Genomic DNA, 24,128 nt, shown 5'->3' with positions numbered 1-24,128 from the left:
AGAAAATATTAGAGAGGCATTTAAGTTGACACTGCGCTGTACTGTTCTTTGTTCCTCTTCATTCCCTCTATCTACCCCTCCTTGAGCAGCTAGATTGAATCTAGGGGGAGTGCAACTTGCCATTCCTCATCAGTGCGCAAAGAAACAGTCCTGTGTCTATTTTATATTTTTCAGCCTTTCTGTACCACGGAAATACAGTTTCAGTTTTAATGTAGAGTCATAGAGGTTTACAGCATGGATCAGGCCCTTTGGCCCAACTTTTCCTGCTGCTCTTTTTTTTAAAACCCCAAAGCTAATCCCAATTGCCCACATTTGGCCTATATTCCTCCATACCCATCATACCCATGCAACTATCTAAATGCTTTTTAAAAGACAAAATTGTACCCATCTCTAGTACTACATCTGGCAGCTTGTTCCAGACACTCACCACCCTCTATATGAAAAAATTCCCCTGTGGACACTTCTGAAACTCTCCCCTCTCACCGTAAACCTATAACCTCTAGTTTTAGACTCCTCTATCTTTGGGAAAAGATAGTGACTATCTTGCTGATCTATGCCCCTCATTATTTTATAGACCTCTGTAAGATCACCCCTCAGCCTCCTATGCTCCAGAGAAAAAAAGTCCCAGTCTATCCAGCCTCTCCTTATAAACTTAATCCATCAAGTCCCGATAGCACCCTAGTAAATCTTTTCTGCACCCTTTCTAGTTTAATAATATCCTTTCTATAATAGGGTGACCAGAATTGCATACAGTATTCCAAGTGTGGCCTTACCAATGTCTTGTACAACTTCAACAAGATGTTCCAACTCCAGTATTCAATGTTCTGACCTGTGAAACCAAGCATGCCGAACGCCTTCTTCACCACTCTGTCCACCTGTGACTCCACTTTCAAGGAGCTATGAACAAGTACCCCTAGATCTCTTTGTTCTGCAACGCCCTACCATTACCTGAATAAGTCCTGCCCTGGTTCAATCTACCAAAATACATCACCTCACATTTATCTAAATTAAACTCCATCTATCACTCATCAGCCCACTGGCCCAATTGATCAAGATCCCATTGCAATTGGAGATAACTTTCTTCACTGTCCACTCTGCCACCAATCTTGATGTCATCTGCAAACTTATTAACCATGCCTTCTACATTCTCATCCAAATCATTAACATAAATGATAAATAACAGTGGACCCAGCACTGATCCCTGAGGCACACCGCTGGTTACAGGCCTCCAGTTTGAAAAACAACCCTCTACAACCAACTTCTGGCTTCAGTCAAGAAGCTAATTTTGTATCCATTTAGAAACTTCACCCTGAATCCCATGAGATTTAACCTTATGCAACAACCTACCATGTAGTTTTAAAGGGGTAGTTTCCTTATTACTCCAAAAATTTAGTGTGCGTCCAAACTCCTCAAAATAACAACAATACCTCTTAAAACAATTCTAAGATTTGGCCACTTAAAACTTAAGTTTGTTCAACATATAAAACATAATGCAAATGCAACAACCACATCCTGCTAATTACTCCTGCTTTCTGCTTTAAAATATTTCCACATAACTCTTTGGAGAGTTGATACTGGCATTCTGAATTGAATGAGTATACTTTTAAGAAATGTGTTTTTCAGTCATGTTCTCTGCAGTTGTAAGCAGACCTTTTCAGTTGTCTTTCTTATTGTTGCTGGGCCATCAGCTAGAAGTCCTTTTATTGTTACTTCAAAGGCTCAAATGGGGTTTTGTTTATTTTTACTATGGGCTTCAGGTACTTTCCGGGAGTTGTTTTATGACCCTGCAATGTTAGGTGGAAGGCAGGTCATGTGTTTTGGACAGTTTTTTTCTTCATAGTGAATGCAAGGTTTCACTTTTCATTTCACTGGCAGCAGTTTTAATTTAGAAGGGGTGGACGTCAAGCTGAAAACAAGTATTTCTCTCCATGGTTTTGGAAAGTCTGCTGTTAGCTGGAAGCAAGGATCCTGGCCTTCCTGGAGTAGAAAATATGCTGTTGGTGACTGGCTTCACTCAAGTCTCCCTGGTGCTTTGGGAAGCTATTCTGGCTCCAGGCTTGTCTGTGTGTGCTTCAAGAGAACTGCAGCATTCAACCAAAGGACTAAATTCCAGTATCATATGAGCAGTCATCTTTGCTGTGTTAAATCTGTGGCAAAGGTTTGTTTATGAGACTTATTTCATAGGAATGGTGTTTAGCTGTTAAAGTTTAGACAATATCATGATTGTCGTTTTCCTTGTTTGTATCTGGTAGAAGTTATTGCTAATTTTCGTTCTACACATGTCAACCACATACCTAAATAAACCTTGTTTGATAAAAGTGATAGAAGTGGGTCATTTGTATCATATCTGAAGTGAAATCTCTCATGCCCACCCAAACCAAATTCGAAGTGCAAAACTTATGATTCAGGTGGACTTCATAAAACACCTTGGAGATTCTGACCTGAACCATAATGCGGAAGGTTTGTATCATACTGCTTGTTAATCATACCATCTCATTGCTGCCATCCTCGTCATAATCTTCTTCTACCCCATCAGTCATCTCTTCCCCATCTCCATCAACATCAGGGCCTCCTTCCACTTGTTCCTCTGTGGAAGTTTCTGCATTCTCTGATATGGATTCCTCGTGTGCAGACTCTGAATTCTCTTCAAGCTGCTTCTTCTGTGACTCTATAGAAAAGGCACAGAATCATCACATCCGCTATCTGTGATATTCTCAGTGGAATGGATAATGGAGTAAAAGCACATGTTGCTGAAGTTTATCTGGATTCTAGATTGATTGATTCAAAGGTCTACAACAAACAATCAAGATTACATAATAACGTAATATAGTATTGTGGTGCAGTGGGCATTATTCCTGCCTCTGAGCCAGCAGCTCTGGGTTTGAGTCCTACCCCAGTACTTGATGGCTAAGAACAGTTTGTTCATAATGTGGCCAACCTGCAAAATCCTGCCAACATTCCAATGGCTGGCAGTAAGAATGGGAGAGACTCCTGATCGGCCATGCTTGATGTGGAGTGGCACCCCTCAAGTGATAAGTCTGTGGCAACAGGCTAGCGACTTCATCCAGGAAAAACCTCACTATTAGGACAGATGAAAGTCTGCCTTGTGCACCATTCATTGTGGGAAGAGAAACAACAACAAACAGTAACTCAGAAACATGCCACTCAATCCAAATAGTCTATGCCTGTATTTATGATCCACATGAGCCTCCTCCACCTTGTTTCATCCAACCCTATCAGCATACTTTTATTTTCCTTTCTCCCTCTTATACACATCTAGCTTCACCTTAAATGCATCCAAGCTATTTATCTTAACTGCTTTACCTGAGAGAAAATCCTAAAATGGAGTTTATTTAGAAATGAAGGGAAAAAATTCCACAACTTATACATTATTCTAAGTCATGAGAACAAATATGGAAATAAATTTAAAGAAAGAAGTAACAGAATATTCTAGATTATTATAGGAGATAGGAGGTCTTGCGCATAGTAGGTAGCATCCCTGCCTCTGAGTCAGAAGTTCAGTGGATTGAGTCCCACTCTAGGTCCGATGGCCAAGGAAAGTGCGTTCACAACACAGCCAAACTGATTGAGGAGCAACATGTAAATCCATGCACCAATAGCAGGCCAGGATACATACAACATGCATCTGAGAATATATGTTGCTGCAGCAATTCAGATTCTTGAAGTGGCATGGTGGCACAGTGGTTAGCACTGCTGACTCACAGTACCAGAGACACAGGATCAATTATGGCCTTGAGTGACGGTCTATTTGGAGTCTGCACATTCTCCCCATGTCTGCATGAGTTTCCTCTAAGTGCTCCAGTTTCCTCCCACAGTTAATAGATGTGCAGATTAGGTGGATTGGCCATGTTATAATTTTGTTTACTGTCCTAAGATGTTTAGATTAGGGGAATTAGTGGGGGAAATATCTGGGGTTACAGGGATAGGGCCTGGGTAAGATGCTTTTTCATAGAACTAGTGCAGACTCAATTCGCCGAATGGCCTCTTTTTGCACTGTAGGGATTCTATAACTCACTGGGGGACTGGTTGGCTCAGTCAGTTGGATGGCCAGTGTGGATCACATTAGTGCCAACAGTACAGGATTGAATCCCTATTCCAGCTAGCATGGATTTGGGACCTGCCTCCTTGCCCTACCCAAGGTGGACACTGTGAGACTGTGGATTGGACATGCCTCTTGGCTGAGAACTGAAGAAGAATATAGTAGAGGTGATATACTTGAATTTTTAAAAGGTGTTAAGATATTCAAAATGTTCCAGATTCTGAATTATCTGCTGTATGCAACCTGATAAGTAATAATAATCATTAATAATGAGTGAGGTGTGTCAAGTATACCGACTTACTATCCAGTAGACTCGAAGCTTTGAGTTGAAGTTCTTTTAGGAACCATTTGAAATGGCACCATTGAAGTTGTCTCTAACTTCCTCATTGTTGGGCTGGATTTAATGGAGCTTATGATGTGGAGATGCCGGTGTTGGACTGGGGTAAACACAGTAAGAAGTCTCACAACACCAGGTTAAAGTCCAACAGGTTTCTTTGGTCGCAAAAGCCATTAGCTTTCGGAACGCTTGCTGCCCCTTCATCAGATGAGTCAACTCCCACTCACCTGATGAAGGGGCAGCAAGCACTCCAAAAGCTAGTGGCTTTTGCTACCAAATAAACCTGTTGGACTTTAACCTGGTGTTGTGAGACTTCTTACTGTGTTTAATGGAGCTGACAGGAGTCAGAATTGACTGACATCAAAATGATTTTACAAAATCCCTCAAGTAGCTGAATGCAATGAATTGAAAGTGGGGATTCTAAGCCTGAACAAAACTTTAAAGATATTCAGCTGTGCTGTTTAGCCTTGTCACAAGCATTTTAATCCAAGCAGAGATGGTTAGAATGCCTTGAAGGCTAGTGGGGTAAGCTTCTATTTTGCAACTGGCCAAATTTCATACTATAGTCAAGTGTTCAGAAGATTTTCAGGAGGCTTTCTTTTTACTAGTAAAATAGGCTCCAGAGATTGTGGTACTTGGAGGTTGATATATGCTTGGCAGATGCAATGGGAGCAGTTTAGGCATAGGTAACTTGACAGATGGTACAGCACTTAAGCTCCTTCTCTGTCTTCATCTTGCCTCTGAGTTTAAAGACTGAATAGGGATTACAGAAATGTGATCTGTCTTTGGTGATAGGAAGACATAAGCTGGTGTGTTGTGGCTAAACAAGGAATTTAAAAGGATGATCTGCTGAGTCATCATCCAGCTTATTTGTTATTCATGAATGTGCCTCCTTCCTTACTATTGGCACTCGCACTCACAATTAAAAATATACAATCGCTAAGCCTTAAAGTAAATGACAATTGGCTACTGGAAAGAGAAATTTCATCATGAAACAAAAATTTGGACAACGCTTTGAAAAACAATGCAGAAGAGTTCAACAGGAGGGGCAGGAAGAAACAAGTTTCCTTGCTGATCTAATGTGGTCTATCACTACTTATAATTCCAATTACTTGTGGTAGTATATTTTATGCTGTCAGCGCAAGTTAAAAAGATTTCAAAATGGGTGTTCTGGAAATTTTATGATGATCCAAGTCTTTTAAGTAGGCAGCATGCGTATCTGACATTCTCATCTAAGTGCAGTTATAATAATGAGAATTCAATTTAAGCAGTACTAGATGGGGCGGTATGATGGTACACTGGCTAGCATTGCTGCCTCACAGTGCCCAAGGACCGGAGTTCAATTCCGGCCTCGCTCACAGTCTGTGTGGAGTTTGCATATTCTTCCTGTGTCTGTGTGGGTTTCCTCCGGGTGCTCCAGTCTTCTCTCACAATCCAATTAGGGTGATTAGTGAGGTAAATACTTGGGGTTATGGAAACAGGTTTGGGTGAGATTGGGGTTACAAAGATAGGGCCTGCTTGGGTGGGACTGTTGTCGGTGCAGACTGAATGGCTGAATTGTTCCTTCTGCACTGTAGGGATTCTGTGATACATTTAACTTCAGACACTTCTTGGTATTAGTTTGAAACATTTAATTCTGAAGTGAAGATTTCTCAGACAAGACTTTTTGTTTTGTGAAGCTGATTTATTCTAGATTATTAACATGCGTTGTTAAATTGAAGCTTTTTTTTAGCCATCTCATCAACATCCTACAAGGCTCTTCAAAGACAACTAAGAAAGCCCTCTCTGATCTTCTGCTCTCTATTTATCCCTCGACCAACAACACTGAAAAAAAAAGATTATCTAGTTATTTCCCCATTGCTGTTTGATGGATCTTGCTGTGTACAAATTGGCTGCTGTATTTTCTCAGTTACGACAGTGACCATACTTTAAGGAGTATTTCATTGACTGTCAAGTGCTTTGGTATTATCCCTGGCATTGAGCAAGGTAACACATAAATGCATGCCTTTCTTCCTTTTCTTTGTGTTGTGTGCTTTGAAATTGGGACTCAAATGCCTTGACAGACATCCGACAGAGCGCAAGGATAATACCATATAATCCCTGGAATCACTACAGTGCAGAAGGAGGCCATTTGATTCATCAAGTCTGCACTGATAGAATATCTCACCCAGGCCCTCTCCCCACAACCATGCTAATTTGGCTAACCCACGAACCTTGGGACACTAAGGATCAATTTTAGCATGACCAATCCACCTAACCTGCACATCTTTGGACTGTGGGAAGAAATGAGAGCATCCGGAGGAAACCCATATAGACACGGGGAGAACATGCAAACTCCACACAGAAAACCACCTAAGGTTGGAATCAAACCTGGCTCCCTGGCACTGCAAGGAAGCAGTGCTGACTGCACTTGTAGGGGGCAGTTATATGATAAACAGTAAGCCCATAAGGAGTATAGAATCGCAGCGAGACCTGGGGGTGCAAGTGCACAAGTCTTTGAAGGTGGCAGTACAAGTAGAGAAGGTTGTGAAGAAAGCCTATGGTATGTTAGCCTTTATAGGAAAGGGTATAGAATATAAGAGCTGGAGTCTAATGTTGCAGTTGTATAGAATGTTGGTTAGGCCACATTTAGAGTACTGCGTCCAGTTCTGGTCACCTTACTACTGGAAGGACGTGGAGACTCTGGAGAGAGTGGAGTGGAGGTTTACCAGGATGTTGCCTGGTATGGAAGGACTGGGGTATGAGGAAAGATTGAACAAATTGGGGCTCTTTTCCCTTGAAAGACAATGACTGAGGGGGGATCTAATAGAGGTATATAAGATTATGAAGGGTACAGATAGAGTGAACAGAGGTAAGCTATTTCCTATGATAGAGACACACAGTACGAGGGGCCACAGGCTTAGGGTGAGGGGGAGAGGTATAACACAGATATTAGAGGGAGGTTTTTCACACAGAGGGTAGTGGGGGTATGGAATGCTCTGCCAAGTAAGGTGGTGGAGGCAAGCACGCTAGAGTTGTTTAAGAGTAACTTAGACAGGCACATGAGTGGGTTGGAGATGGGTGGATATAGGAGATTGTTTTAAATAAGGTTCATTAGCATTGGGGCGTCCCTGGTAAGGTAAATGGATATGGTATGATAATAATGTTTTTTCTCTTTTCATTCACAGGTTTTAAGTCGGTCCGCCTTGATGTCCAATGAGGGGCATACACGTGATGGGTCGTACTTGGGCTGCTCTTGGTTGTTCGAGATTGGCCTAGTGCTTCATGTCGTTAGTGTGTGCTTAAATTGGACCAGATGCTGGGCAAGACGACAGCTCAGTGACTATCACTGTTTGCTGTGCAGACACATGGATTTGGGCCAGTGTCTGTGGGAGTTTGCGCATTCTCCCCGTGCTTGCGTGGGTTTTCTCCGGGTGCTCCGGTTTCCTCCCACACCCCAAAGATGTGCTATTAGGCTGATTGGCAGTAATAAATTGTCCCGAAATTAGTTTCCCTCAATGTGGATGGCCATAAAACAATAGATAAGGGTCATGGTAGTGTTAAAATGGTGGCGTGGGCTCGTTGGGCCGAAGGGCCTGTTTCCCAGGCTGTTTTTGTTCTTTGTACACTGCCACTGTGTCACCCTTCGAAACCGAGATATTTAATTCCACTCAGAAGCTTTCAAGTGGGGCTTTCTTGTTGCAAAAGCTGGACCCAAATAATCAAGCTCAGATAGGCTATGCTGTCTTGTTACCAGTTTGCCAGCAGAATAGATTTTCCTTGTTTATCTGAGCAATACCCTCATATTTTCAATATCTTTACTAAATCTTCCCTTAACCTTAGCAGTTCTTGTGAAATAACTCCCAGTTATGCCAGTCATTGCTAATGCTCAGCATCACTTCGGTAAGCACTCTACACAATCCTGAAATCATTCATAAAGTAGGATTTCAAAAAATGGATACAATTTTCCAAGTTAAAAACGTTATATAAAAGCCATCCTCACAAATTAGTATTGTTAACCCTCTAGCATTGGCCTAGAACCTTCAGAAATGAAAGAGTAATTTCCAGAATACTTCTGCAAGCAATCCTGAAGAAAAGTCACCCTCCATTAAAAAAAACACTTTGTTTGAATACTTTTGTGTGTTGGTTAGAAAAATATTGGAGAGGAGAAAAATAATTGCTTGACTAAGAGTCATGCATCAGCCAACTGGGTAAGATTTCACTGAGCACTGGATGCCACTGTGCCATGGAGGTGGATGTGTCAGGAGACAAAAAGCAGGAGTGCGGGGCAGAACTGTTGGAGACAGAAATTTCCCTTTGAGGGACTGCCACTTTTACTTTGTCCCTCAGTTCATTTGATTTGACTTAATTTGTTTTATACACAAGTGTTGGAGGCAGGAATTCATGCGATGAAACCTCGAGAAATAAATCCAACCAGAGTTGGCAACCCAATTACAGACGGATATCCAATTTTGTCTACTGGTGAACTACATTGTGGAGGGTGCTTCATTTATTCCCCAGTGTGCTCTCTGTCATTGCTTTCAGCTTTAAGCCTTCTTCAACTACATGTTTTCACTTGCCAATTTATGCACAATGTAAATTGTTTCTCCAAAATTAAAATAAGGCTGTGTAATTTCAGGTATTTTGAATTAAGTCAGGCAGTAATGCACTTGAATAATTGATAACTATCAGCTTTACAAAGGTTGTTGCTAAAACTAAATAACTTCACGGAAGAGAGTAGCAATATATTGGAATTAGAGTTTTCCCAAAGTACATTATTGTTATTTTGCTTAATGCTAATATGCTTCCAGTCAAGACTGATTCCCAAAGCAGCAGACATCAGCAATGGACAGTGACAGAGAGATTGACTAAACATGTAAACTGGGAAAAAACACATGACTAAAGGATCAAGAAAAGATAAGAGAAACAAAGGTCTCCCAGGACCAAGTAATACAAATCCTATGAGGACCCTCCAGTCCATACAGAAAGGAGGCTTAATAATGTGTTGTCCTAGTTTCGCTAGGCAGAAGTGTCCTGGAGACTTCTCTGTAATTCCTGGAAACTCTAGGCCCATTGTTCATTTCCAAAAAGGTAACCTTAAATACAAGCAGCCAATGGATTTCTAGACACATTACAAGAGCTGAATCAGCCTGATTTCTTCTGGCTGTCATTCATCATAACTAGAGTGGACCAGGCTACTTTCAGCAATGATAGTGCCCATTTTGTTGAATAATCTTGAAAGTGGGAATGGACAGGCAGGAAAATAACAATCAGAAATTAATACGCACATCATAAGTATCACATTGGGCAGTACAGTGGTGAGCGCTGCTGCCTCACAGCTTCAGGGACCAAGGCAGATGGAGTATAATGTTAGCAATTGTGAGGTTATCCACTTTGGTAGAAATAATAATAGGAGGGATTATTATTTAAAAGGCGAAAAGCTGCAGCATGCTACAGTGCAGAGGGACCTGGGGGTCCTTGTGCACAAATTACAAAAACCCAGTCTGCAGGTGCAGCAGGTGATCAAGAAGGCGAATGGAGTGTTGGCCTTTATAGCGAGGGGGATAGAATATAAAAGTAGGGAGGTCTTGCTGCAACTGTACAGGGTACCGGTGAGGCTGCAGCTGGAGTACTGTGTGCAGTTTTGGTCACTGCACTTGTGGAAGGATATATTGGCCTTGGAGGGAGTGTAGAGAAGGTTCACTAGGCTGATACCGGAGTTGAGGGGGTTAGCCTATGAGGAGAGATTGAATAGACTGGGTCTGTACTCATTGGAGTTTAGAAGGCTGAGGAGGGATCTTATAGAGACATATAAGATAATGAAGGGGATAGATAGGGTAGAGGTAGAGAAATTCTTCCTACTTAGAAAGAATAGCAGGACTAGAAGGCACAGCCTCAAAATAAGAGGGGGGAGGGTGCAGTTTAGATCGGAGTTGAAGAGGAACCTCTTCACTCAAAGGGTGGTGAATCTCGGGAATTCTCTGCCCGTTGATGTGGTGGAGGCTACCTCGCTGAATATATTTAAGTCACGGGTAGATAGGTTTCTGATAGACAAGGGAATTAAGGGTTATAGGGAGAAAGCGGGAAAGTGGAACTGATCCACTGCAGATCAGCCATGATCTTATTGAATGGCGTGGCAGGCTCGAAGGGCTAGATGGCCTACTCCTGCTCCTATTTCTTATGTTCTTATGTTTGATTCCAGCCTCGAGTATCTGTTTGTGGGAAGTTTGCATTTTCTCCCTATGTGCGGGTTTTTGCTGGGTGTTCCAGTTTCCTCTCACAGTCCAAGGATGCGAAGGTTAGAGGGATTGGCCACAGCAGATTGTGTGTGTGCACTTGCCCTGCGATGATGGACTGGTGTCTTATCCTGGGTGTATCCTGCCTAACATCCAGTGCCTGCTGGGATAGGCTCCAACTCCCCACAACCCTGCATTGGAGTAAGCGGTTAAGTGAAGGTGAATATCAGCCCTGACCCTAATTGTAACCATTTGTTAAATTAATTTTGACACTGAAGGGATCCCAACAGGCTTTTCAAAGCTTTATCCTGAGATATTTGTAAGAAGCATAATAACAGCTTGTATTTATATAATGCCATTAACGTAATGAAATAATCCCAAATGTTTCATAGGAGAATCATAAAACAAAGTGTGACACCCAGTCATGTAAGGAAATATTAGGTTAGATTACCAACATTTTGGTCAAAGAGATAGGGTTCAAGTGTGTTAAAGGAGGAAAGTAAGGTTAGGGAGGTGTATAGAAGGTATTCTGGGACTTGAAGCCCGAGCAACTGAAGACAGGGCCATAATGGAGAAATTATGATTAGCACTGCCCTACAGGCCAGATTCAGAGAAGCCCAGATATCTCAGATCATTGTGGAGTTGGAGAAAATGATTGAGATAGGGAAGGGTAAGGCTGGGGAGGGATTTGAAAACAAGGATGGGAATTTTAAAATCAAGATATTGCTTCAGCAGGAGACAATATAAGCCAATGAACACAGGGGTGATTTGTGCACGGGACTTGTTGTGAGTTAAGACGCAGACAGGAGAGCTCAGGATAATCTCACTTTATGGAGGGCAGAATGTGGGAACCAGCCGGGAGTGCACTGGCATAATCAAGTTCTGATGTAATGAAGATAAGAATGAGGTTTCCAGCAGCAGCTGTACTGAAACAGGGGTGAAGTTGGATAATATTACAGAAGTTGAAATAGGTGGCCTTACTGATGGCATGAATATGAGATCAGAAGCTCACCTTGGGATCAGATGTAACATCAAGGTTATGAACAAACTGACCTAATTGCAAACTGTTGCCAGGGAGAGGGAGAGAATCAATAAATAGGGAACAGGATTTGGAGCGGGGCCAAACACTATGACAGATGGTGAAATTTGAATTCAGTAAAAATCTGGAATTAGCAAGCTTCAACAAGTATCCATCTGCACTTTGATAAAAGCAAATTACCAAGGATGCTGGAATCTGAAACAAAAACAGAAAATGCTGGAAAATCTCAGCAGGTCTGACAGCATCTGTGGAGAAGTCAGTTTCTCGATTCAACCACCCTCCCCCTGAGCCCATGACCTGCAAGGCACCCATGTCCCACTTGGACCTGTACCCATCACCTCTGGAGTCTTCGTGCACTATCCATAAACTATGTGGTATCCATTGATTCTCTTATTTGTGAGTTTTTCATGTAGCTTGTCAGAGACCAGCTTCCGCCCCCTCAGTCTTCCCTCAGTCTTCTATTGTTCATATTCTTAATCCACCTTCTTGCCTCTCTGCCTCCCATCATGAGCCCTCACTCTTCCCTTCATCCTTCCTCCTTACTAATAACTATGAAACTATTGTCGATTGTCATAAAAACACTTTGGTTCACTAATGTCCTTTCGGAAAGGAAATCTGTGGTCCTTACCTGTACTGGTCTACATGTGACTCTAGATCCACAGAACTGTGGTTGACTCTCAACTGCCCTTGGGGATGCTAGCCCAGCCAGTGATGCCTATACCCCACAAATGAATAAAAAAATGGATGGAGTTCATCCTGTGGTGGGTTTGGTGGCAGACAGGAGCCAAGAATCCAGCGGCAGCCGAGAAGTCAGAAACTTGCAAGCGTAAAATCATGTTGCAATTCTCCAAATAGCAGGTTGGTCTTCTTTCTGTTGGCTGGTGGTGTGAACACCATTTGTACCTTATGAATATTCATTAAAACAGCTGCCCACCAGCATCCTATCAGACTTTCCAAGCTTGCTTCACACCAACATGAATTTATGCTGGTCTAGAACCGATTGATGAACAATGGCATGCACAAGACAATCCTCTGTTTGCAAGACACTTGAGATGAGTGTGACAAAGCCTTTGTGCCATTGTGCAGTGCTGGTCCAAATGTGCTGTACAACACTCTGCAGGGGTAGAGTAGTTCCTGCTCTTCATCTCTATGTTGAGCTGGTCTTCATGGATAGCATCGGACTGCTGGACCCCTGGACACCCCTGTGTCATCAAGTCAGATCAGTAATGCGCCTGGGGTTGGGGAGTAAAGGAATCTTTTTGCTCCTGGAGTCAAACGCCACTGTCTATCTGGACAACATTGTGCTGTGGGACACAAGCAGTCACCAAAACAAAGATCCTAAGTTTGATTGGTGGTTGGGTGCGAGATGAGGCAGGTGGTGGGTGGGTCAGAGGCATGAAGAAGTCAAGGGAGAGCAATGTGGAAGGAATCCTGTGCAAGGGGGAAGGATAGAGGGAAGAGTGAGGGCTCACGATGGGAGGTGAAGAGGCAAAGAGGTAGATTAAAAATATGAACAATAGAAGACTGAGGGAAGACTGAGGGGGCAGAAGCTGGTCTCTGACAAGCTACAAGAAAAGCTCACAAATAAGAAGATCAATGGATACCAGATAGTTTACGGATGGGATGCAGAAAGACTCCAGGGATGGTGGATACAGGTCCAAGTGGAGCATGGGTGCCTTGCAGGTCATGGGTTCAGAGGGAGGGTGCTTGAATTGAGGAACTGACTTCTCTACAGATGCTGTCTGAGATTTTCCAGCATTTTGTTCTTGTTTCAGATTCCAGCATCCACAGTAATTTGTTTTTATCAAAGTGCAGATGGGTAACTGTTGCAGCTTGTTGACAGCAGGTTAATGTGACTGGTCCTCAAAATTGACAGGGCGTTGAGTGATCCTCCACTGCCTATACATTTCATGCCTGGAATTATATCTACCCCATTCACTTTGGATTGGATAGTAGCAATTACTTATTAGCTAACAAAGTAATTAACCACAGAATTGCTGTCAAAATTATTTACAGACTGAAAATTGACTATAATCCCACAATGTGTATATGATGTACTTGAGCTATCTCAGGATACCAGATACAGTCAAATAAAAATGCTACAATTTGAGATATTAAACAACACTGACTTATTATATCTTGCATTTATATTCACTGCAAAACACTCAAATTAATTTGTCTGAATCGTGCTGTTCTTCAAGCAAAAATGAAGATTGGTTTATGGAACAACATCTTTACTACATGTAACCTTTGTTCCAAAAACAACAGGATTAAGATAGCTGGGACCAAAAGCCATTGGTTACTCTATAATATAAATGTGTATAAAATTGAAGTGATGAAAACCAATTATAAACAATTTTACTTCTACAAAACAAAATGCTTTTAGACACATTACAAACCCATGCTTAGATTTTACTCTCCGGTTTATTGACTAAGTAGCATGACTCCTGGGACACTAAATAGTACCTATTACTCAAAGGTGATTCTGAGGCTACATTGTAATGCAAAACAAATCAGTATCATGACACTGGGATGTGAATTTCCATCCATTTGTGAAACAGCTTGGAAAATGAAACATTAAAGCAATTAAACCTAATTTAAATCATCAATCTCACTCTTCCAAATGCAAAATTCTATCTAAGTGAATCTCCTCATCATAGTCCCTTCATCCTGGTGTCACCCTCAACCTCAACACCCCATTACCACACCAACATGGCTTGTCAATTAGATTCACACCAATAAAGAAGCAACAGGCAAACTGTTAAGGTAAGACCTCTTTGTTGTGGTTCTAGCCTTGTCGCCTGGCATAACTAAGGGAATTACACATCATCATACATCCAGTCATGGTATTTTTCCCTATGTCCATGACCTTATCAATTTCTAAAATCAGAAACTATCATCCAAGTTATTGGTGAAAAGAGAGACATGTTGCAGAGGCTTTTCGCCTTTCACTCATTAGGACAAATACAAGAATGCCAAATTTTGAACAATCAAAATTATATGCAGGAGAAAAAAGTGCTAATTTGATAGCAAGTTGATCTTGAAATACTGATGCACTTCCATGGTGAAAGTAATGGGAGCTTTAGACTCCCTGAGAACTCAGATAATTCAAAAAAGTGCAAGTCTTGAACATATTCCTTCTGTTTGCAAAGAACAGGCCTTTGTGTATGCATGTACATCACTTTCAACAAGTGGCTGATCGTCTAAAATTGGGTGTTGGTGTAACTATTAGCATACTCAAGATTGTTCAGTGAGTGCAGCCCAATCACTAAATCACATCTATATGGTTGATGTTTTATTTTGGGTTTTGTCAAAGTAGGTTGATTGAGTCCAGTCTATAAGCTGCTTATTATGAACAACTGAAGGAACATGCTGTTTGATTTGACCAGCCAGACATTGGAATATAAAACCTATATACTGGCACCAGCACTGCAATTAATATACAACTTTGCTCAATTGTGTTGGAGGCAGAATGTATTTTTGGACTGTCAGTATCATTCCTATTCTAATAGAAAATACCACTCCTGTAGCCACTGCATTGTAGCAGCATGAAATGTCTTGCTTAACCTGTTGTTCAGATTTTTTCCAGTGTAATTCAAGGTAGATTGGCCACTTTTCTTGTCCAAAACTGACGGCTTTTGGCCCATTTGCGAGTTCACATAATACAGTGAACGGTGAGTTGCTGAGGACAGTTGTCGTCTAACAGGCCAGCTTTCGTGTGTTCCATTTCTCTTTCAGGTTTTCAAGGTAAGCAAATGCCTAGTGCTTTATTTACAAGACTGTTGATAGATCCAATATTATGGAGTGAGGAGCTACAAGAATTCCATTGTGTACGTCGACTAGTAAAGATAGGCTTGCAGTAGGCAGTTGTGGAGAGCACACTGGTGAAACACTGTACTCAACCAGCCTACGCTTGTGAAACCGCTACAGTTCTCTGTTGCTTTCTCTATGGTAATGCCTCAGCCAATCAGAATGGACCTGCCATCCAATCAGCACCCCTTTGTCCAATTGTATAAATTGCTGTGATGATTTAAAATTTGGCATTCTTGCATTTGTCCTGATCAGTGCAAGGAAAAGAAAGCTTTGGTTACGTGTCTCTTTTCAGCAATATTTAGGCTCTGTGCTATCAAATGGCTATAAAAAAAAGTGATGCGCACAAGTTTATCCAGAATCGCCCAATTCCAATCACTTGGGATTCAGAATATAATTGTGTTCTTCTCATCCATATCATAACATTCCAAATTATCCTTAGAATAAAACTGACAACCTTCCCTGCTTCAAGCTTCAGTTGCCGGCATCGTTTGATTTAAAGTAGCCATTACGTTACGATAAAATTTTAAGAGCTTGTTATGTAATGAAAGTCACTTTGAGCCATGTATCCTTCCTGACCTGTCAGTGTGACTGATAGCACTACGCTGGCTTAATTTATCCCAAGATGACTTGTCTGTTACTGGTGCTTATTGCTACCCACCGGCGTCTGCCTTTTGTTGTTTCTCAATCTTCTCCAGTCTTCCAAGTAAGAAGTCAATTTTGTTTTTGATTTGGGTCAGTTCCTTCTTGATTGTCTGCAGCTCATCTGATTTCACTGGGGACAGAGAAGCGTACATTCCAAATGCATACAATTTCATCTTTGGTTAGAATAAAACAACAGTTCCTACAGTTTGTTGCTTCAATTTGAAAGAACAGTTCAGGAAATCTGATCACTGCTGGATTCTTATGAGATTTTCATTTCCTACCTATCGTGTGTGATACAAATCTACATACCCACTATCATATTGCTCCTTAAGTTCTTTTATCGCAATGCAAAACAGATTTTGGAATGACAAACACTTGATTAAAATTTATCAGATGCAAAATATCAGCATCCTACACCTTACTATAAATAAGGCTCCCAGAAAGGCCAAATTAACTCTTTACTGATACAAATCTACAACTGATTCAAAATAGACATGCAAATAGATTAATTTGAAAACATGAGCAATAATGCCAATAAGTAATGATTTGTTCACCACTTCAGATCTAAAATCCTTACAATTCTAAGAGTTGGATGGAGAAAGATTCTCAAATGCTGTATTAGCTGCTAACACATTTATGACTCTCTTCATTTTTGAAGGCTGTAACTCCCAGAATATGTTCAATCTAAATTCAATATTTTGATGCTGTTTCTTCCATGCAACTGCTCATTAATACAAGGAGAAATCAATTTCACCTACAGAGGGATATTCTGCCCAGGGCATCCTATCCATTTATTGCACAAAACACAGTAGTACATCAGCTTAAAAACTATACATTAGGCTTGACATCTGAAAAGCCTGAAACTTGCTGAAACATATTTTCCCTGACCGATCTGACATCTTTCCTTAGGTCCAAATCATTTTCATGACTAATTGGGATATAGCTGGATGAATGAATCTTGATACCTCATAATCTTTTTATGCCACTATTTTAACGTGAAGTACTTAATTATTACCTTACAGCTATCGCCTGACCAAATATCCCTACCAAACCAAATGAAGTGATATCATAAAAATAAATATAAAAGTTAAATAAGCAACAATGCTCTGTATTTCACAAGCAGAATGGTGTCTTTTATTTTGTTGCAGTTCATAGAAATATTTATAAGCATTGCCAATAAGGAAACTTAACGCAGGAAACATTACATGTGCTTTGGGCGGGATTCACCGGCTGCGTTCGCCTCAGAACCGGAGAATCCCGCCCCAGGTCAATGGACCTTTGCACGGTCTGCTCCCTGCTCGTTACAATTCCCGTAGCGGGTGGGACGGGCGAATTCCGGCCAAAGTCTATCTCAGCAATTCTAATTGTCAGATATCAAGTGCATTTATTACGGACCAATATGACATTGATAGTATTTAAATTACAAAATTTAAATGACATCTTTAAGTCAAACCTTGGAACAATTTGATTGAAATGTTTCTTTGATGCATTCAGGTAGATACAGGACGTGTTTAATGTTTATAATGTGTAATTATATTTGTGTTAGAATATGACCTTAGTGCTGAAGGACAATAACATGCTTAATGCGCTTGCATGCCTGTGTGCTGTGCTGAATACAAAAATGACTTTAGCATTTAATTAACTGAGGGAAATGGGACATTGAGGTATGTTTTCCCCTTTTCATTCTAGGTTCATTAACATTCCTATTTTTTGAGTTATATTGCTGCTGTGTGAAACTTGCTGAGTTTTCTGATGGAAGCAATATTTCACCACTTTGACATCAATGTGAACATCAGAAACTTATAGCCAATCATGCCATACCTCTGTTAATGCTGGCTTCACATTTATCAACCAATTTAACTGCTGTTCAAATGGTGTTTGTGACACTTGCTAATGCCAACCTATTCAAATGGATCGCAGTTCTTGGGGCTAGCATGTTTCACTTAAGCACTTAGAATCATTGAGTGGTTGCGGTGCAGAAGGAAGCCAATCACTCATTGTGGTTCTCTGTAAGAGACACTCAGTAGGATTTCAATTTCTGGTCTTTTCTGCAGAACCGTGTAATTTATTTCTTTTCCGTAGTTTATCCAATTCCCTTTCAAAAGCGATTACTGGACCTGCCTCCACCACCACACTCTCAGAAAGTATCTCCCACATCTTGACCACTTGCTGCACAATTGTGTTTTTCCTCACATCACCTCTGATTCTCTTGTCAATCACCTTATGTTAGTGTCCTTTCGTTCTCATCCCATTTGCCAATGGGAATGGATCCTGCCTATCTTCTCTACATAGAAACCTCATAATTTGAACACCTCTATCAAATCTTAGTTTATTTTATTAATGTCACAAGTAGGCATACATTATGGTATGGCTCCTGCTCTGACCAAGACCACAAGGGACTACAAAAAGTCATGAATGTAACCCAATCCAACACGCAAACCAGCCTCTCATCCATTGATTCTGTCTATATTTCCCCCTGCGTCAGCAAGACAGCCAGCATAATTAAGGACCCCGCGCACCCCGGACATTCTCTCTTCCACCTTCTTCAGTCAGGAAGAAAATACAGAAGTCTGAGATCACGTACCAACCGACTGAGGAACAGCTTCTTCCCTGCTGCTGCTCAGACTTTTGAATGGATTTACCTTGCATTAAGTTAATCTTTTTCTACACCCTAACTACGACTGTAACGTTACATTCTACACTCTCTCATTCCCTTCTCTATGAACGGTATGCTTTGTCTATATAGTACGTAAGAAACAATACTTTCCACTGTATGTAACACATGTGACAATAGCAAATTAAATCAAATGGGTCCATTGTTGTTTGTCACCTATTTCAATGATCTGGATAATAATGTGGTAAATTGGGTCAGCAAATTTACTGATGATACAAAGATTGGAGGTATAGTGGACAGTGAGGAAGGTTTTCAAAGCTTGCAGTGGGATTTGGATCAGCTAGAAAAGTGGGCTGAAAAATGGCAGACGGAGTTTAATGCAGACAAATGTGAGGTTTTGCACTTTGGAAGGACAAACCAAGGTAGTGTAGTGTAGTGGAACAGAGGGATTTGGAAATACAGGTATTCCTTAAAAGTGGCATCACAGGTAGATAAGATTGTAAAGAGTGCTTTTGGAACATTGGCCTTTATAAATCAAAGTATTGAGTATAAGAGTTGGAATGTTATGGTGAGGTTGTATAAGACATTGGTGAGGCCGAATTTAGAGTATTGTACGCAGTTTTGGTCACCTAATTACAGGGAGGATATTAATAAGATTGAAAGAGTACGGAGAAGGTTTACAAGGATGTTGCCGGGACTTGAGAAACTGAGTTACAGAGAAAGGTTGAATAGGTTGGGACTTTATTCCCTGGAGTGTAGAAGAATGAGGGGAGATTTGATAGAGGTGTATAAAATTATGATTGGTTTAGGTAGAGTGAATGCAAGCAGACTTTTTCCATTGAGGCTAGGGGAGAAAAAGTCTGGAGGACATGGGTTAAGGGTGAAGGGGGAGAAGTTTAAAGGAAATATTAGGGGGGCCTTCTTCACACAGAAAGTAGTGGGAGTGTGGAATGAGCTGTCAGATGAAGTGGTGAATGCGGGCTCACTTTTAACATTTAAGAAAAACTTGGACAGGTACATGGATGAGAGGGGTGTGGAGGGATATGGTCCAGGTGCAGGTCAGTGGGCCTAGGCAGAAAAATGGTTCAGCATAGCCAAAAAGGGCCAAAGGGCCTGTTTCTGTGCTGTAGTGTTCTATGGTTCTAAAACAATAACACAGCAATGAAGTTACTGTGAAAATGCCCTAGTCGCCACACTCCGGTGCCTGTTTGACTACACTGAGGGGCAGTTTAGCTCTGTCAATTCACCTAACCAGCACTTCTTTTGGACTATAGGTGGAAACCGGAGCACCCAGAGGAAACCCATGCAGGCACATGTGAAGACTCCGGACAGACGGTGACCCAAGCCAGGCATCGAACCTGAGTCCCAGGCACTGTGAAGTAGCAGTGCTAACCACTGTGCCACCATCTGCTCTCAATCTTATCTTTTCTAAACAGAACAGCTTTATCCATCTATCCACATAACTGAAGACTTTCACCATTGGAACCATTTTCATAAATCTTTCCCTCACCTTCTCCAATGCCTTCACATCCTTCTCAAAGTGTGATGCTCAAAATTGGACACAAACTCCAGATGAATTGGAACTGGTGTTTAAAATTATAATTTCCTTACTTTTGTACTCTATGCCTCAAATTATAAAGCCCAGTATTCCATGTGCCTTATCAATGGCCTTCTCAACTTTTCTTTCACTTTCAATGATTTGTACATATATCCCCCCAGGCCTCCACTGCAGTCCTTTTAGAATTGTATCCTTTATTTCATATTACCTTTCCTTGTCCTACCTATCAAAATGTACGGTTTTACAGTTTTTGCATTAAAACTCATCTGCTATTTATCTGCCCACTCCACCAGCTTGTCTGCGCTCACTTGAAGTTGATCACTGCCTCACATAATTCATAATTCTTAAGAAGTTTTTGTGACATCTATAAGTTTTGAAATTGTGCTTCCACATGAAAGACTAAATGAGGAATAGAGACAAAGAAAAGCACAAATCCAAGTACCGAACTCTGGGGAACACCACCATAAACCTTCCTCCTGTCCGAGAAACAACTGTTCATCACAGACCCAGTTTTCCTATAACTCAGCCAATGTTGCATCCATGCTGCCAATGTCCCTTTAATTCCACTGGCTTCAACATTGCTGGCAAGCCTGGTATGTGGCACTTTATCAAACACCTTTTGCAAGTCCATGTTCAACACGTTTTATCTTCATCTGTCCTCTCTGTTACTTCATCTAAAATCTCAATCAGATTCGTGAAATGCAATTTACATTTAACCCTATTTTGACTTTCCTTAGTTATTTGCAAATTTGGCAAAGCGACTGTTAATTCTGACCCAGATTATCAATTCTAAAAGCTTTCCCACTGATGAGGTCAAACTCAGAAAGCTTGTTTCATGGTTTGGGCTTGTTAACAGAGGTAAATGTATTGATACAACCCAGGACAAGAAAACAATGCAAAAATTACTTTTGCAAATATTGAAGCACAGATGTTGCAGTTCAAACTGCAAAAGTTTATTTTTCAGAATTATGATATTTAGAAGATGGAACATCTTGGATGTTTCTTAATTTACTAATTTGTCTTAACTTTCATTGTGCTGTGAGTGTAACATCAAGAAATGCACATTTCATGGACTTTCAAATGGAACTTGGGTGAGGAAGAATTGTTGGTGTATCAGGGAGTAGAAGGATCATTCAAGTGCTCGATGATTTGCAGGTCAGACCACTTGCCACTCTTTCCCTTGGTTAGCATCTGATCTTCCGGCTGATTTTTCTCTTCCTGCATTCCTCCCCTCCCCAAGTGTCTGTGTGGGTCGGTCCTTTGCAGGTCAATGTTATGGAGAATACACCAGATAATGGTTAATTTGAAGACTCTGGTCAATGTTGTAGAATTTCTCTGGAGCTGTTTGCAACAGACAGCTGATTCTGTGCTCTGAGAGCTTCTGTTAGAGGCACAGTCCTGACTGGAACACTTCTCAGTGTCTCTGCCCAGGTTCATAACGAGGCTTACATTGAGCTAGGTCTCAGGAATACCTGTGCCTGACAGCAGCAAACCTTTGATCGGATCTTGGTGTAATAGAAGAGGTATTGCGGTTTTTTACACAAGACACAAGTATCATGATTACTGCCAGGAATCAAGCAATAACCTGCATGGTTTGCTGCCTGTTATTGTACATGAGTAGGACTTCCAATGAATGGATTCCTTGCTGCTTATATAGATCCTAGGGTCTTCCTGGGAGTACACACAGCATCATGTCTTGCACCCTTGGGTGCACATTAGCGAGTAAAAAGAAAATTTCTCTTGCAGTAAAACACTTCTACGTTGCTCCTCGTCTGGCAGCAAACTATAAACTGGTTAATGTTGTTTATTCCAACAATGGACTCTGGTAAAGGAATGGAGGGGCACTATCACATTATAGACATACTGTTCATGCTGTAGTTTAGGGCTTCGACTGATATGCAACATGTAATACAGCTCAATGGGAGTAAAACATATGAGTGGGCAATGCTGAACACACTGCTCCTCAATGAAGCTGTAATAGGAAATGTGGTTGCTAAATATGTGCATGGAGCCTCCTTTGCTTTCTCTTGCACCTGGTCCTTGCCTAGGCAGAATTTTCAAGTCCTAACAAAGTCAGGAACGGAGGCAGATGAAAGTTGAAAATAGTGGTGCCGGCTAGTGCATTGATTTCCAGACCCTGTTCCTGGCATCAACCAACTTGGCTGAGGCAGGTTCAGGAGGCTGCCACCAACAGTCATCAATGTGGCCTGGTGCCCAGTGCTGATTCACTTTGTTCTGATGTACATATTCTACAATGCTCAACGTGTTATCTTTATATGACTTGTTGTTGGGATACAGAAGAGCTTCTATACTTTGTTTTCAGCACAGTTGTTCTTGTTATGTTTTGCTGAATCCACCATTGGATAAGTGCACAGACCAGGGATTGAACTTACAATTTTGGGCAGGACACAGCAATCCTGTGGGAAGGAGGCGGGGAGCCAATCTGACTCATCCAGAGCCTTCATAAGGGCACTGAAAGTAGGCCAGCTGGGATTTTCCAGTGGACCTCCAGTTCCCTGACACAACAGTGACAGTTCAATTGCCTGGAGGTGAGCACTCAACAACATACACTCTGCTTGCCTAAATGCCAAGCCTCATGGTCTGTACCCACTCTTACAATGAAAGCCCAGTAGGTAAAGAAGTTCTGACTGAGAGATTCTGCTGATATCAGTTTCAAACTTTTCATGAACTGGCCCTTCACCTCTATAGTGCAGCAAAGCTTTGGAACATAGATAGTCATGATGTGAACAGGCCCTGAAAGACATGGATGGAAAGAGCATCTTCTGAACCATTTGTGGGTTTGTATCATCAAGAGTATTGAGTTCCAAATAGAGAAGTCTACATCCTTCTCACATGTTGCCTCTGAATTGTTCAACTGCCAGAAGAATGTGCAATATTTTTCTTGCAGTGATCTGCTCTTGGCAAGCTTGGTCTCTTGTAGGGAAGCTATGTCGATATTCAGCTTAACAAATTTCGTAGCAATTACGGTTGTCTTGTGTGTATTATTATCCAACTGCAAGTTGTCTACTGGTCCTGTGTACAGTACCAGTACACAGTACTGGTACTGTACACAGTATCAGTGTGTACAGTACACACTGATGTTCCAGTTTGTCAATTGAAGAGTTGGCATCCACTTTCTTTTCATTCGTTTTGTTTGCTTGCCTGATGTGATCGATTTCGTTTACTCGTTGTGAAGAGACTCCAAGAACCCATTGGAACAAATGGGCCATGGCAGGTCAGCACCCTAATAGTCAGAAGCTGCCCGACATGAGAACACAGCCCATTGCAACCATCCCCTACACCAGTCAGGTTGGGCTTATTACTTGTAACTCCTGTCTCCTGCGCAACATTAATGTTCTGTGGCAAAACTGGAGTGTCCTCTCCTGGGTGCAAGCCTGGGCGTAATTTATGGAGGTCCTGGACTGCTAACTGTCAGAATCCTCCTCTCAACCCTGCTGGCTAAGCCCAAAGGAATGTAAAGAACAATATTTGGCATTGGTTTGGTTGCAGGGGTTGCTGGAAAGATGCCACGTTTAGACATCAGTCTGCCTTTTGACTCCATTCCAGATTTTTTTTTGTCAGAGTTTACTCCCTTAGCCTTCAACTCTCCCCAAGTATCCACAGGACAGTTCAGCCATTTGCCCAGAGCTGGGAGTTTGTTTCATGAGTGCTAGGACACACCCACATGCCAGTGAGCCTGAACACTGCTTACAGGAAATACTATCTTTGAGTTCCTACAAAGTTTTAGTCTGAGGCCATGAGGGATACTGTTTTCATGTGTTGCCATGAAAATACACAGCATGGCTACTTAAACAGCACCTTTCAAACTCATGACTGCTACCCTCTAGAA

The 24,128-nt window shown here is 41.5% G+C and overlaps 1 protein-coding gene across 4 annotated transcripts in view; it reads right to left on the bottom strand.

The window, feature by feature from the left end:
* ralylb (RALY RNA binding protein like b) overlaps positions 1-24,128 on the bottom strand; it is an 876,105-nt gene that overhangs the window by 77,348 nt on the left and 774,629 nt on the right. For 3 of the 4 annotated variants that reach the window (XM_080194340.1, XM_080194342.1, XM_080194341.1), the window contains 2 exons: positions 16,123-16,236; positions 2,490-2,668 (listed from right to left, as the gene is read on the bottom strand). In XM_080194340.1, the coding sequence (XP_080050466.1) occupies positions 2,490-2,668; positions 16,123-16,236 (293 nt within the window). The remainder of the gene's footprint in view (positions 1-2,489; positions 2,669-16,122; positions 16,237-24,128) is intronic. The other variant, XR_013887728.1, reaches the window with a different exon arrangement.

This window comes from Carcharhinus amblyrhynchos, chromosome 8 (assembly GCF_965287045.1).
Source record: "Carcharhinus amblyrhynchos chromosome 8, sCarAmb.v2.hapA, whole genome shotgun sequence".
Lineage (NCBI taxonomy): Eukaryota > Metazoa > Chordata > Chondrichthyes > Carcharhiniformes > Carcharhinidae > Carcharhinus > Carcharhinus amblyrhynchos.
This window is presented reverse-complemented; position numbering and strand designations above follow the sequence as displayed.